This window comes from Electrona antarctica, assembly GCF_951216825.1.
Source record: "Electrona antarctica genome assembly, chromosome: 9".
Taxonomy (NCBI): Eukaryota; Metazoa; Chordata; class Actinopteri; order Myctophiformes; family Myctophidae; genus Electrona; species Electrona antarctica.
In genome coordinates this window covers 41,668,485-41,680,702 of record NC_136790.1, presented here as the reverse complement: position 1 = coordinate 41,680,702, position 12,218 = coordinate 41,668,485, and the positions used below count along the sequence as shown (strand labels likewise).

Sequence of the window (12,218 nt, the reverse complement as noted above, 5' to 3'; positions counted from 1 at the left end):
TCTCCCCTCCAACCCTCTCCCCCCCAAGCGGTAAACATCCTCACCCCGCCTATACCCACAGCATATACCAGCCTCACCTTCGCCCTGACGTGCCTGACGTGTGTTGGTGATTAACCCATTTTAGGCGGGAACCCCTTTTGGTGTTTTAAGCGTAATGTTATACTTTAGCAGATCTACAAGTTCATAGCGCGGCACTGAGTGCCGCGCTATGAACTTGTAGGTCTGCTATTTTTTAAATATCGTGAAAATGTGCCAAATCTTTGAATATATATTCTTTCAGAGTTTCAGTTTTTAACTCAAATCTTTGCTTCCGGGAGGAACATATTTTCAGATGGGGGTCGGCGGCATATTACATATAATTTTTGGGGTCCTTGACATGAAATATTGTGAACTACTGATATAGAAACATGAGGTTTTTCAGAACATTTTAAAAATATTTTTTTTAAATTTCGACGTCAGGCTTAAATGGGTTAAAATATGAATGGCATGATGATGATGTGGCCAAACATGTTGGAAATGCGAATGAGAAAAAAGCAAAAGCAAAACGTCTCTGTACATTCTGCCCCTGCATTATTAGTGTTTTTTTTTTCATTTAGGCTTCATCGCATGATGGAGATGCCTGCCAAAAATAACTGGTTTACAAGCAACAAAACAAAACAAAATGCTTATAAACATAAAATAGGCTTAACCACCAATTCAGGCCTATTTAAAAAAAAATCTTCACCGCTTTTGCAACCAGATCTTATTTTAATGATGTTTGGGAGACAAGTGTCATGGACACTGGTCTTACTGCTGGATTACTACAATTACCATAATGCTTTGCTGCACTCTCCCCACCTTGTGGAGAGGGAGAGGGCTGTCACACAGCCTGGGCACACTTGTACTTCCATGCATGCGCGGCCAAAGGAAGCTGTGTTTTGCGTCATTTCCGAGTTTTTAGACAGCTGGTGGATGGAAATGAAGCTCCACCCCCGCGGCAGGATGCCGCTGGGGCAAGCTTTTCCGGGAATCTGGCCAACGCGGCAATCTGCCGCGTGGGTGGAGCTCAGACCCTTACGGAGACAACATGTAGTCCAGGAAGGAAGTGAGACCAGTTGAACACCATTGAACTTTAGGCCTACCAAGGCTATTTAAACTATTTAGCTTTAGTCCAGTGTTAGCCAACTAAAACACTGGCATAAAAGGAACTAAAACATAATTGCCCAGAATCTTCTTCAACAAAGATGGCGAAAGCAAACATTCTTTGTCCTGTACTTATACATACAATTGTATGGTACAAAACACTGAAGTCCTTAATTCAACCAGAAAACTAACCCTAACCTCAGTGAAACTATGGCTAAACCTAACCATGACCCTAACCTGTAAAACCAGCGCCCCCTCAGCGACCATCGACTCCCAGGCTCCGCCAAAGAGAGTCTCCCGTGACTTGACACTGGTTCATTCTGGCAATTCCTCTATGAGCCGTTTACCATTATACAAGAGGTCGTTTCGAGGAAGCCATCTGATTGGTTGAAACAGCCTTCTTCTAGCTGTGCTTCAAACCAGCATCATGGAATGGCTAATCAAAACAAAGAATTCAGCTGCTCTGTTCTCCCAGAGCATTATATATTTTTTTAAGGGTAACTGTTGTATAATTGCAATATTACACTCGAGGGGGTGGTTTAACATCATTAATGCACTTCTGCGTTGCTGCAGCATCGCAGGCGTGCATTAATGACGTAACTTGACGTTAAACCACCCCCTCGAGTGTAATATTGCTTAATTCACTTCCCCCCTCCTTTCTGTGTGTTTTCAGTCTGTGCAGTGCACGTCTCACACCAAACTGGCTCTTGTCATAATGATGGCAGAATGAACTTGTCAAAAGGTCTCGAGTTTTTGTCCACGTTAATAGTGTGTGTTTTGTTTTCTCCTAACGGGTGTTTTGAGAGTTTAGCACGCAAGTATACACTTATGACCGAAGCTGAATTTATTAAAATGACAACGCATGTGGATGTTCTTTTTGGGTTTTATTCGTGTGTTACTGAAAGATCACCTTGCCTCTGGCTCAGCAACATTTAATGGAAATTAAACTGTTGCACTCAGTGATTCTCTTCTCTTCTGTTTTTCTTTCTTTTCTTCCTTTCCGCGCAACAACAGTGTGGCTTTTTCCGGCGGGTCCAGTACCAAGAGAAAGTGCCTCAGTACCACGCGGTGAAGATTCCTCGTGAGGACCGGCCACAGTTCCAGACCGAGAAGTCAGGAGTCGTCCATAAAAAGGAGTGGGCCACGCACTGGAGCGACGGGACCTCTTAAAATGCTCGGACCCCCCCACTGAGTCAATCAATTTAAAAACACTATGTGGCACTCACTCTCTCTCTCTCCCTTTGCAGCACAATTAACTGGCTGAAAAAAAAGGTGCACCTAGAACTGATGACACCCTTAAATGCGGGTGCACGTCGTGATGCGTCAGTAACTTGTGTGTGTCGGTGCCGCGTTACACGTCGACTGGATCTATCGGATGGTCTATATTTGTACTGTGCATCTGCGTTGGTGTTTTACAGTAAATGCCGGGGGTTCGACGACGTCAATACTTCCCAGTCTAGCTATAGCTGCTCGATAATGTTTTATAGCCCGCAAATGGAGCACTGATGCTCAAATGGACCTCACCGACTGGCATCAATAATGACAGACACACCAGAGGACAACAGAAGCGCACACAAACAAAAGCTCTCACCTCGCGCACTCACGCATCCATACGTACGCACGCACGCACGCACGCACGCACTCACACACACACAGGAGCATGTTGATCCCTTTGAACAAGAAGCCATGAAGGGCTTCTTGCCTTAACTACTGTAAGACTGAGATGGGCAAAACAAAAAAAATACATACTTTCTTTTTTCTTTTGTTGATAATGTTTGGGGATTTCCTTTTACATAGAGCTGGTTAACATTAGGAAGTGGTGATATAAAATATCAGATAATCTTAGAGGTTATTAACTAATGTCTTTTCATCTTGGGCTCTCTGATATGCTGTCAAAGTTATAACGATAAGTTGACCTGGTCATGTACCACAAACACCCATTTAAGGACATGGAATGTCATCTCAAAGAGGATGCCGTTTTTCTTTTTTTATTTCCCCCCTTTTTTGAGTGGTGTAAACCACTCCTACAACTGGCTTTGTTAGTCTGCAGAAAAAATGAGCATGGTTGCTATGTTCACCCTGTTCACCCGGGTGTGATTTCATTACGTCAGACATGATTTCATTACGTCAGACAGGCTATATAATACCTTACACCTTACACCACTCAGTTCACACGGGTGTGATTTTTTCCTCCACGTTCCACTTCAAGACGTAAGTGGGATGTACTGTATGCCAACAATAGAGGGTATGCGCATGCATAAAGTGAATGGCAAATCGAGTGGCAAATCGAGTGTCAACGTGAGTGGCAAAGTGAGTTTAGCATTGTATTGTTTAATGTTGTTTAATGCAATCGGATAAGACTTTTCTGTTTGGATGTTTTGGGCTGTCACGGCCAGCAAGTAGTTTTTTGCCACTCAGTTGCGTTCCCACATAACTTCCGGGTTTGATGATGATGTCACGCGCATACCCTCTATCCACTGCCTGAGTGAACTTGAATAAGAACAGGAAAACCATAACAGATACTGTACTGCCGCCATGACATTAGTGCTGTTTTCAGATGAAACCCACACACATGTAACTCAAAGGTGGACGGGAAAAAAGACAAAGAAAAACAATGTCCAAATCCCTAGGCTTACTGTTTGGAAACCTTTTTTTTAAAATTTATGTTATAGCCTATCCCACAATTTTGTAACCTGTTTTTTCACCAGTGTCAATTATGGGTGCAACACTTCCTTTGCCAACCTGGTGGGGGGGGGGCAGTGGACTGACCTCATGCTTCCTTCTATGCATGAGGAGTCCAAGCTGCTTCTTTTCACCTGACAGGGGAGAGTTTCCCCGGCCGGACGTAGTGCGTGGAAGGAACACGTTATTCCGACCAGTTCCTTTCCCCTCCACCAGGCGCCCAGGCTAGCCAGGGGGAGGCAGTTTAGGGACTACTGTTTGGAAACGATACAGTGGGCTTTCTGTGAATTACTCTGAAGGGTCATTGTGTACTTGTTCAGTGCAAACACATAACTATTTTAATTAATGAACCAAGTTATAAGGCTTTCATTGGTCAGCAGCACCAATAGCCCCTTTTAATTTACTTTTCCTTTCTTTTACAAATTTTGACATTTGTACAAGTAGTTTTCAAGCTGTAAAGTGGGATTGGATTAATCTGTGTGCAGCACGGCCCCAGCGGTGGCAACATTATTTCAACTGGCCAGGATAACTTTGTACATTACTGTCGTGTCGATACTCTAATGTAGCCTATACCTGCATACAAGTGCCTTATGTTAAAACCGGCATCATTTGTTCTAGTTAAATAGCAAAAAGAAGAAAAAGTATAATGCTACCTTGGTTGGGATCGGATGGTCGCCAAGTTTCAAGCAATGCGAGAGAAGATTCCATGGAGAGAAATGGGATCCCTCAGGCTGGAATCACACTGACTCATTGCTGTAGATCTGTTGTGGTTCAATGCCATGGCTGTAAAGCATGATATGAAGGGTCGGCTTGTTGTTGTTTAGGTATTGCTGGACAATCTTGTATTAGCTGCATGAAGCTCATATTGCTGTTCTGATAACCCCCCCACCCTCTCCCTTCCTTTTTTTGTGTCTATGATTCAATGTTTTATTTATTTTTTGGATTGGCTGCACTGTTTTAACACTGTAAATAAAAATAAATGGAGAAATTTTAATAATTTGTTCCATTGATCATCATATGGACAAAGTGATTGACACTGAATAAACCTGCAGTTCACTATAAGATCCACAAGATGGTGCTGCCAACCTTCTATTCTGGATATAATCTGATCTAGTAGGGAACCTATGTCAAACTACTCTGACATGTTATAAACAAAAACAAATAGAACATCTGATGTGTAATATTATAACTGTAATCTAACATAACTGTTTGATACAGAAATGGAGATATGATAAACTAACAGCTAATTCTCAAAGGTCATGCCTCCTGTATAGGCCTACTGTAGAATGCATATCTGCTGAGAGGGAGAAATTAATCTCATGATTGACTGATGAATAATTGTCTAATATGCAACATTGTTTGTATGAATATATTTTCTAATTTGCTGGCAAATGTTGTCCATTGCCTTATCACCGTGTCATATCCATAGGGTGTGCTTATTATCAAAAACAAAAACGGGTGCACAGTACTTGGCTGTTCTCCTGGGCTCATCTGATTCTGGAACCTTTTGAAGGCGCTTGACTGGTTGCTTTCCAGGTACACCAACTGGTCTCTTATAAAGATGATCCAGGGGTCTTCTTCTGCTGCATGGAGGCTGCTACCTTCATCACCCTCCTCCACGCATCACTGTGGGTTCTCTTCTTTGTGACAACCCTTGACTTGTTGACCACCTGCTGCTCGGCTGCTTGGACGCGTGGGACAGCAGCTACCTTCCTCTGGACCACCACCGGCCTGGGGTTGGTGGGCTCTACATGGCTGGTCCAGGTGGAGCTGTTATCTTCAGCCCTCTGCTTAGGAGCTCTTTCCAGGTGAGGCAATAGGGACCCCCCCTCAAGACACAATGCCCAGGGTTGATGGGGTCAAAGTGAAAGCTCCAAGCCATGGTGTCACCTTCATCCATTGGAATGTGCAGCTTGGCTGGTATGTCTTCATCATGGCAGGGTCCATGTGGTCTCTTTTTTATTAGGTTCAGATCACAGTACAATATGTTGGGATCACTTCTGCTCAGACATAACCTCTTATATATATATATATAAAGAGGCCCTGTACATTAAAAGGTACAGGGCCCAACACACCTCTTCACACCGACAACAGAGTATTCATCCTGGAAGTATCTACTACATTTATGAGTGGTTGCCAGACATTTACAAAGCCTTGATAGTTGCAATGTATGACATATGTAAGCTTTTCTAAGGGTATTATCCTTAACACTGCTTCATACCAGTCTGATAATGAAGGTGGTTCTCTGGCAACCCAGACCTTGAGAATGCTCTCTCTTGCAATATACAGAAGTATTCTAATCAGTTTGACATTGTATTTTTTCGTATATTTCCCACATCAGCAGCCAGTAGGCCTATACAGTGTAATGATGAAAACTCTTACAGATATCTTCCTTCACGTCCTCCCAGAAATGTCTGATTACTGGACAGCTCCAGATCATATGTACATACTCATTGTTGAATCCTAAGTTTTTGGTTTTATGTACAATAGAAAGTGTCTCAATGGCTCTGTTTGGATAACAAGAATGGAGGTGAGAGAGACTAATTTGTGTACAGGACGTGAATATAGTGTTGTTTATGTTACACATAATGACATGCAGAATGGATAGCAGAAAAGGGTGAAATGTGGAGTATATGTAGGTATAACTGTATAAGTCATAGATAGCCTGCTGTGATGTGTTCCCTCACATCAGTTCTGTTGTGTACAGCTGAGAGAGTGGATGTGAACTGACGCTGCTGCCTACTCGTCTCATTATTTATTTCCTCCATACATCCGACTTGTGTCCACAGTATATAGACTCTTCCTATCGCTGTAATGCAGCTCTGTCTAACAGGTTATGGGCCCAGGGAAGAATATTGTTACAAAGTATACAAACCGTGGAGCAGGTTGTTTAATGGAGACGGGGACTACTTCCAGGTATGGCAGACCAGACTTTTCTCCTACCTGAAGCTACGAGGACTTAAGAGCACCATATTGAATGCGCATGACAACAGCGACAATATGGACGCCGAGAGAAATGAGGAGGCATACGCTGAACTGATTCGGGTGCTTGACGAGAAAAGTTTGTCTTTGATTGTGCGCGATGCAGCAGACGACGGGAGGAAGGCGTTGAAGATTCTGAACAATTACTATACTGGTAAGGGAAAACCAAAAGTGATTAGTTTGTACACAGAGCTTACGTCGCTCCAGAAAGCTGCTAATGAGACAATTAATGACTATTATACGAGCAGAAACCACTATCACAGCACTGAGGAAGTTGAGGAATGCGGAAGAGACGATAAGTGACGGCTTGTTGACAACTATGATTCTGAAGGGGCTACCAGATTCATACAAGCCATTTTCTATCCACATTGCACAAAGTGATGACAAGATAACCTTTGCTGAGGAACCAAGCTGAGGAGTTACGAGAGCACTGATGAATTCAGTGGTAAGTGCAACTCTGTCGTCGGAGACAGCGTGATGAAAGGCAAAGACATGAAACTGTCGTCCTGTTGTTACAACTGCAGCCAGAAGGGACATAAAGCTATCGAGTGTACTGAGGCTGCTGTTGGTCGGAGGGAGCAGAGACGGTGGTGCAGTTTTTGTAAAAGTTCCACGCACTACGAGACCAACTGCAGGCGGAGAAGACGGAGAGAGCACACGTCTGCTTTCAAGGTTTGCCAAGTGGACGGCGCCGGGGGACCGAAGCAGAGACTCTGTCAGGGCATTGCTCTGAGCAGAGGGCTGATGGTCGACACCGGGGCTACGTCCCACATTGTGACCGACGTGAAGAAGTTCCGAAACTTCGACGAGAGTTTCGAGCCACGAAAGCATGTTCTAGAGTTGGCTGATGGAGTGAGGGCCTCTGGCATAGCGCTGAAGAGAGGTGCTGCAGTAGTTTGCCTGAGGGATAACAAGGTCGAGAGGTGGAAACGATGCTGAAGGGGGCGCTCTACGTTCCATCCTTTCCCCAAGACATTTTCTCAGTCAAAGCAGCTACAGCAAATGGAGCCACAGTCATATTCAAAGAGGGACAGAACAAGCTCATCCATAAAAACGGTACGACATTCAACATTAAGGTACATGACAGATTGTTTTATTTAAACAATGTAGAGGGAAATTCTGATGTTGATGAATGTCAAGGGTGTTATGATATCAAAACGTGGCATGAAATTCCACGTTTTCATGTGTTGAAATTGCAGAATGTAACTAAAGGTATGGAAATTAAAGGCGAAGTTGATATTTCCAAATTGTCATGTGAAGTGTGCACAGAAGGTAAATTTGCTCAGAGCCGAAACAGAGAGCCAGAACAAAGGGCTAAAGCTGCACTAGAATTTGTACACACTGAATTATTTGGACCGATCTATCCAACGGCTAAAGATGGATTCAAATACATTTTAGCATTTACTGATGGTTACTCAGGAGCAATTTTTGTTTATTTCTTCAAATGTAAGAGTGACATAGTCAAAGCTACAGGGTAATACATTGCTGATGTTTCACCTTATGGGAACATTAAGTGTATTCGATCAGATAATGGTACCGAGTATGCTTCTGGCCTATTTCAAGCATTGCTAAGCAAAAATGCAATCAGACATGAGACCTCAGCTCAGAAGTGGACATATTCAGTAAGGACTGCTGCTGTCATTCGAAACAGGTGTTTCAACAAGTGTGTAGGGCAGACACCATACTATATGCTGACAGGAAAGAAGCCAAACCTTTCGAGAATGAGAACATTTGGGTCCCCATGCTATGCATACAAGCAAGATAAGAAAAAGTGGGATTCACAATGTGAAGAAGGTATTCTTGTCGGCTATGACAGAAACAGCCCAGCTTATCTGGTATTTTGTCCTGACACAGGGAAAGTACTTGTAGCTAAACACAGATTGGTAAAATTCATTCAGAGGAGTGTCACTGAGATTCAGACCCAAACAGGGCAAGATGAGGAGGATGATGAGTACAGTATGAGGAGGGCTGTAAACCATCTACCTAAAGTTAAGAAAACCAATGTAACTCCAGAAGAGACACAAGAACAAAATGTAGAGTCAGAAATGAAGAAAACCAATGTAACTCTAGAAGAGACACAAGAACAAAATGCAGTCAGAAATGAGTAATCTGGTTGAACAGGATGCAGAATCCGAGGTAGGAGATCTGGTTGACTTTCAGGCAGGTGAGAGTGGCCAGAGTACAACTTACCCACAAAGAGAAAGGAGACCACCTCAATATTTAAAGGATTACGAGTGTCAAGTTAAATCTGATTACCAGGGAAATGTAACCTTTGATTATTGTTATGGAATTAGGAGAGAAAATGATACATTTACCCTGACTATACTGCCAGAGGGCAAGAATGCAGTGGGGGGTAAAAACAAAAACAGGGTGGTGATGCATGATTGTCACAACACAGTAAAACAAAAGAAAAGGAAAAATATGTGTTAATTTGTGTTTGGGGGATATTTGTGATTCATGTGATTTATTTATTGCTATTTATTGAGACATTTTATTGGCATTGATTTTGAACCAGGGATAAATCTTTGTGCTATAGAAAATGTGAAGAACTAGGATTACTAGCATATAGCGATGAAAACTGGGCAGAAAAAGCAATGCACCGTAGCACTTTCAACTTGTGAAGCTGAGTACATGGCTTTAGCAGCAACTCCACAAGAGTGCTTGTATTTTGGTTTAATTGTAACATATGTATTGATATTTATTTGAGTATTTGTAAACTAACATGTATTTTAGAAATGACATGGGTAGTAGAAGTTTTATTATTGAAACTAGTAATGTGATGTGATGAAAGATGTAAAAGAGATGCTTACATTTTGCACATTTATTGAAATGGATTTTATTGATTCTGAACACAATGATGATGTAAAATATGTTGATTCAAGTTTTAACATTAAGTTTACTGCATTTTCTTATTTACCAATATTGAATATATGAATATGCATTGGTAAATGTGCAAAATGGCAGATACATTTGAATTGTACACAAGCCACCTGGAACTGTTTTCGATTTATCTGAAACACAGCCATTAAGACATGTGAATCCCTTCAAAACTACTCTCAAAGGGCACCTAGAGACGGCTGCAATTCGAAACCGGCCCCGTAAAATCTGAATCCCCTACACACCCCCTTTCCCCCTCACTGTTTATGTTTCTTTTCCCTTTTTACCTCCTCTATGATGATTTCCTGTTTTGACTATAGTTGTGTATATTCGTACGTCTCTAAATGTTTTGATGGATTGAAAATGGTGGGCCCTATTGTAAACAGGTGTAATGCTTTATGGTGTCATCCACTCACAGTTAACAGTCTTTGTATTGAGTTGTACTTGACATGTACTGTAATTCTGCAAACTGTTAATAAATCAATCAACCAATCAAAACAACTCCATGAATAAGAGTGGTGGCTTGAAGCAGTACAACTCTTTCCACACTGACCACAACTACTTTAAATCCAGTGTGTACTTCCACATAATTTGAATCACAACCCTAGTTTTTCTCTCCAGTGAAAATTCTCTGGTGTCTAAGGCTGGACATTTCAGAGAAGTGCTGTCCACACTGTTCACATCCATAGGGTTTCTCTCCAGTGTGAATTCTCTGGTGTCTTTTAAGGCTGGACATTTCAGAGAAGTGCTGTCCACACACATCACATCCATAGGGTTTCTCTCCAGTGTGAATTCTCTGGTGTTTTTTAAGGTCAAACATTTGAGAGAAGTGTTGTCCACACTGATCACATCCATAGGGTTTCTCTCCACTGTGAATTCTCTGGTGTCTTTTAAGGCTGAACATTTCAGAGAAGTGCTGTCCACACTCATCACATCCATAGGGTTTCTCTCCAGTGTGAATTCTCTGGTGCTTTTTAAGGCTGGACATTTCAGAGAAGTGGTGTCCACAATGATCACATCCATAGGGTTTCTCTCCAGTGTGAATTCTCTGGTGCTTTTTAAGGCTGGACATTTGAGAGAAGTGTTGTCCACACTGATCACATCCATAGGGTTTCTCTCCAGTGTGAATTCTCTGGTGCTTTTTAAGGCTGGACATTTCAGAGAAGTGTTGTCCACATTGATCACATCCATAGGGTTTCTCTCCAGTGTGAATTCTGTGGTGTTTTTTAAGATCGTTCATTATAGAGAAGTGTTGTCCACACTCATCACATCCATAGGGTTTCTCTCCAGTGTGAATTCTCTGGTGTCTTTTAAGGCTGGACATTTCAGAGAAGTGCTGTCCACACTCATCACATCCATAGGGTTTCTCTCCAGTGTGAATTCTCTGGTGCTTTTTAAGGGTAGACATGTGAGAGAAGTGTTGTCCACACTGATCACATCCATAGGGTTTCTCTCCAGTGTGAATTCTCTGGTGTGTTTTAAGGGTAGACATGTGAGAGAAGTGTTGTCCACACTGATCACATCCATAGGGTTTCTCTCCAGTGTGAATTCTCTGGTGTTTTTTAAGATCGTTCATTATAGAGAACTGTTGTCCACACTGATCACATCCATAGGGTTTCTCTCCAGTGTGAATTATCTGGTGTCTTTTAAGGGCAGACATGTAATGGTAGCGTTGTCCACACTGGTCACAGCCATGTTGTTTTTGTTTAGCCAAGCTTTTATGTTCACTTACTGTTGGTAAGACATGGAGACCAGACTCATGATGCAACACTGGATTGGAAAGGTCAAAAAATGTTGTTAATAAAGAAATACACAATTTTGCTGTGCATTTTAAGAAATGCACAGCTAAATTAATATAAGAAAATAGCAAATCATTATACAGTAACAAGTAAGACGCGCGAACGCGGGAAGCGAACGCAGCTCGTAAATTGCAAAAACAACAATTAGAATAAATTACGTAATTTTGTAAGGTTTTTTTTAAGTTCTCTTTTTTTGTGTTTAAGTTTTTTTCTTAAGTTTTTCTTTCCTTTTAAAGTTTTTCCTTTTTAAGTTTTTTTTTAAGTTTTTCTTTCCTTTTAAAGTTTTTCCTTTTTAAGTTTTTTTTTTAAGTTAAGTTTTTTTTTAAGTTTTTATTTCCTTTAAGTTTTTCCTTTTTAAGTTTTTTTTTAAGTTAAGTTTTTTTTTAAGTTAAGTTTTTTTTGTGTGTGTGTTTTTCATTTTTAAGTTTTTTTTTTAAGTTAAGTTTTTTTTGTGTGTGTTTTTCATTTTTAAGTTTTTTTTTTAAGTTAAGTTTTTTGTTAAGTTTTGTGTGTGTGTGTGCGTTTTTCCTTTTAAGTTTTTTTTTTAAGTTAAGTTTTTTTTTAAGTTAAGTTTTTTTTTAAGTTAAGTTTTTTGTGCGTGCGTGCGTGCGTGCGTGTGTGCGTGCATGTGTGTGTGTGTGTTTTTGTGTGTGATACAGCTGCGCCCTCTGGTGGTGGGCGGGTGGTGTTACAGAGTGACACACACACAGACAGACACACACACACACAGACGTGATCTGCTGGGTCTCATAGTAA

General features: G+C 41.5%; 1 protein-coding gene across 1 annotated transcript in view; it reads left to right on the top strand.

The window, feature by feature from the left end:
* itga7 (integrin, alpha 7) overlaps positions 1-3,346 on the top strand; it is a 74,503-nt gene extending 71,157 nt beyond the window's left edge. The window contains exon 25 of the mRNA XM_079510386.1: positions 2,137-3,346. Within this exon, the coding sequence (XP_079366512.1) occupies positions 2,137-2,292 (156 nt within the window). The 3' untranslated portion in view covers positions 2,293-3,346. The remainder of the gene's footprint in view (positions 1-2,136) is intronic.
* Positions 3,347-12,218: the final 8,872 nt, after the last annotated feature.